Here is a 3855-nt window from a genome sequence, read left to right as displayed (position 1 = left end):
TTAGATCCGTTACTGAGCAACCAGCTCAATACTCCCCATCCTTTAGCTTGCTTTGCATTGTATCTTTCTTCACCCTTTGATGAGCCAGTACCGAGTGAAATGACCAAGAACCGGCAATAGTCCATGGGTTTGATTGGGAAGAAATCTGGGTTTCCTTTGAAAACCTCCTTGGTTACTGTGATAACCGCCCCACTCCCAAGAGAAACGGAGGGGGGGGGGGGCGGGGGGGGGGCATTACACCGTCGTGCAGGCGTTACGATGGTGGGCGGTTACAACCGCCCGCCTTTCCCAGCAATCGAAGGCTTCAAGAAGCCTCGATCGGTGGGGAATTTCATCATCCTCTTCCCTCTTCTCCACTGTCTCTCTCACACAAACCTTCACGGTTGGCAGGATCCGGTGTTAGACCTACGCCGTCGGAGCAGAGGGCTGCATCGTCGGAGTAGGAGACGAACGATCCCCTTTAAAGCAGGTAAAGCCCTTCTTCATTTATTTTTTTTTAAGATCCAGCTTAGAGATAAAAAAAAAAAAGACGGGCGTCGGTCGGGGTGGCCGAGCAGCATCGGTCACAGGTCACGGCGGCCGCAGGCCGTCGGCCGCGAGCACCAGTTGCGGCTGCAGGCGCGGCCGGTGTCGCTGACCGGCCGGGGAGCGCCACCGGCTGTGGCTCAGGCCCTCCCCGAGTCCGATCTCCACTCCACGGGAGAAAGAAGGGGAGGAAGAAAAAAAAAAAGAATAAGAGAGATGAAGAGGGGGAGGCAGACCGCGGCTACCGAGGCTGCCATAGGCGCAGCTGGTGCCGTCGGCCCCAAGCCGACCCTCTCCTGAGCCTATTCCCCTTCACGGGAGAAGGAAGGGGGAGGAGAAGATAAAAAAAAGAAAAAGGGTTTAGCCAAATTTGATTAAAACCGAGCCCAGTCAGATTAGGCTAAGTCCGGACGAACCCAAACTATAAATTGGGTTAAATCCGAACCAAATTAAACCCAATTGAGTTGGATCTGAACCTAATTAAGCTGAGTTAGTCTCAGCAGACCCAAATTGAATATGAATCAAGCCCAATTCAAAACCATTTTAACTAAATTGAGACCGAATTGACTTTGGGCTGACCCTGACTCAAGCCTAGATGAGCCACATTGACCCTGGACCAAAATTAAACTTAATTGGACTTGAAATTGAGCCCAATAACATAATCAGAAGACCAAATTGACCCGATAGGGCTAGACCCAATCAGGAACCGAGCCCAATTCTTTAATTAAAGACCCAATTGACCTACGTGAACCCAATCTGGTTCTAAATCGAGGCCAAGGGCTCTAAATTAAATAAATTGGACTTGAGATCCAAGCAAGTAAATTCATGTTATGATAAATTAGAAAATTATAAAATAAATAGAGAATAATGCGACCCCTATGTGATTTATTTAGGTGATCAAGGATTTGTCATCCGGACGTAAGAAATTGGAAAGCATATTGCAGTAAGTAACCTTGGCACTGATCTTAAAGTTTTTAAATTACTGTTTATTCATCATTATGAAAATGTATTGCTTATGATATATTTTTCTCAAAATTAGGATCAAGTATATGATTGCATGTAATTCATGAATTTGATTAAAGAGCATCCTTCATGAATATTTGATGGTGTATGAGTTATGAAATTATGATTATGTTAGACTGTATGAAAAATGATATTTGAGGCATGTTTATGCATTTTAAATTATATAATGCCATTTATCATTTTCAAACCTATTTATGATGATTATGATTTATGAAAGAAAAAGAATATGATTTATGAACTCTCAGATAGCTATGACCACCTCTAGAAATAGAGGCCAGTCGACACCCTGGAGCTAGCATCCAAAGAATAACAGGCCCTCTGCCAACGGGTTAAAGTTGGTAACGAATAACAGAATTAGTTGACTAAGATTAACAGGCCCTGTCACAGGATTATAGTGACCATAGCAGCACATCCGTCTGAGAGTATATTTTATAAAGTATGGATAAATGGCAATATTTTTATATGACTTGCATTATCATGATTATGAACTTTTATGGATAGAACATGCATTGCTTTATGACCTGATTTGTGTATATCATCTATAAAATGTTTTATTTTAATCACTGCATTGGCATAATTGTACTTGATCCAATAAGATAGTACCTGGTTACTTACTGAGCTGTGTAGCTCATACCTTTTTATTTATTTTTTTCCTACAGATGATTAAGACCACTAGGAGCAGGGAGCTTGATGTTATTCAGGGTTGGGGTAATTGAAAATGTTATGTAATAATCTGATTTTAGAAGCTCTGTACTGTTCCAACTTCATGAACAATGTTATGATATTAGTAAATGAAACTATTTATTTTTATTATGAAATTTTATGTGGCTTCGTGTTATTGTGTGCATAAGATAGCAATAGCACGGCTGTGTCATGATCCGGATTTGGGGCGTGAGATTTAGTGGTATCAGAGCAATAGGTTTAATAAAGGGTAAAAAAAAAAAGAGTTTTAGTAAGGGAAATGGGTAGTTAAGTCCCGTTAAATTAAATTCGGCATATTCAAAATAAAGAAAATTAGTTAATTGAATTATGCTAATATTTTTTTTATATAGGTGAAAATGAGGAACAGAGAGAATGAAGTCTTGGCAAATATTGCAGCTCGGAGGAGAGGAGCAAGAGGGAGAGGAGTTGCCAGGCAGCCAGCCGAGCAAACTCCTAATCCAGCTGTCACCCAGGCCGATTTTGCAGGAGCAAGTCAGGTGATGACTCAGCTCCTTCAGATGCAACAGCAAATGCAGCAACAGATGCAGCAGCAGATGGAACAGCAGATACAGATGCAACAGCAGATGCAGATGCAGATGCAGCAGCAGGTGCATGCCACTGTCCGACTTGCACAGTCCATTGAGTCCTACTATGAGCGATTCCGTAGGCTCAACCCACCTATGTTTGACGGTGGAGCTGACCCTCTGGTTGCTGAGACCTGGATTCGGGAGGTAGAGAAGATGTTCAAAGCCTTGCAATATCCCGAAGAAGTAAAGGTCAGATTGGCTATCCCTATGCTGAAGGGGAATGCAGAGTTCTGGTGGACGGCTATTGAAGCTGCACTCGAGGGTGAGGACGAGCTACCGACATGGGAGGAATTCAAGAAGATGTTTTATGACCAGTATTTTCCTGAGTCAGTCAGAATATTTAAAGAAAATGAATTTTATCTCTGAGGCAGACAGATGATATGACTGTGCTAGAATATGCCAACAAATTTACTAAGCTGGGTCGGTTCTGCCCTCAGATGATAGAGATTGAGAGAAGCAAGGCTAATAGGTTTGAGCAAGGCTTGAGGGATGAAATTCGATCCCGGTTGTCAGTTCTGATTTTTACCAGCTACGGAGAGGCCCTGGAGAGAGCACTGAAGGTAGAAGCAGATCTGAATAAATCAGGGAAGGAAAGAGGTGAGCAGAAAAGGGCCGAGACATCAAGGAATCTAATGAACCGACCAAGAAACTTTGAAGGCCCTCCTAACAAGAAGAAGAAATTTAAGGCTTGTTATTACTGTGACAAAATGCATTCTGGTCCTTGCTTGAAGAGGATAGAAGCATGTTTTATATGTGGGCAGCCAGGACACATAGCCAGAGATTGCCCGAACAAAAAGAAAGTTGAATCTGGACCTTCTAGACCAACTGATCAGATGCAGAGAGGAGCTGCACGGGTGTACGCACTGACACAACAGGATGCTAGTGCCAGTGATAGAGTTGTGGCAGGTATGATTCCCATCAACTCTGTTGATGCTTCAGTACTATTTGATTCTGGCGCTACACATTCCTTTATGTCCTCCAAGTTCTCTGCATCCTTGCATCTTATGCCTGATAAGTT

General features: G+C 43.0%; 1 protein-coding gene and 1 long non-coding RNA gene across 2 annotated transcripts; both read left to right on the top strand.

Moving 5' to 3' along the window:
- Positions 1 to 223: 223 nt before the first annotated feature.
- On the top strand, positions 224 to 528 carry LOC120106507. The gene is made up of 2 exons (XR_005508645.1): positions 224 to 321; positions 391 to 528. It is a non-coding gene; the product is annotated as an uncharacterized LOC120106507 (long non-coding RNA).
- Positions 529 to 871: 343 nt separating this feature from the next.
- LOC120106506 (intrastrand cross-link recognition protein-like) lies at positions 872 to 3567 on the top strand. The gene is made up of 2 exons (XM_039119435.1): positions 872 to 1468; positions 2601 to 3567. The coding sequence occupies exon 2, from the start codon at positions 2607 to 2609 to the stop codon at positions 3201 to 3203; it is 597 nt and encodes a 198-aa protein (XP_038975363.1). The 5' UTR covers positions 872 to 1468; positions 2601 to 2606; the 3' UTR covers positions 3204 to 3567.
- Positions 3568 to 3855: the final 288 nt, after the last annotated feature.

The sequence above is a fragment of the Phoenix dactylifera genome, unplaced genomic scaffold, assembly GCF_009389715.1.
Source record: "Phoenix dactylifera cultivar Barhee BC4 unplaced genomic scaffold, palm_55x_up_171113_PBpolish2nd_filt_p 000550F, whole genome shotgun sequence".
Lineage (NCBI taxonomy): Eukaryota > Viridiplantae > Streptophyta > Magnoliopsida > Arecales > Arecaceae > Phoenix > Phoenix dactylifera.
Note: the sequence above shows the minus strand (reverse complement) of the source record. Positions and strands in the feature narration are given on the sequence as shown.

Bases quoted from the DNA above. Each gene is read 5' to 3' on its own strand.
- LOC120106506 (XM_039119435.1), top strand. From the start codon at position 2,607: ATGAGGAACAGAGAGAATGAAGTCTTGGCAAATATTGCAGCTCGGAGG.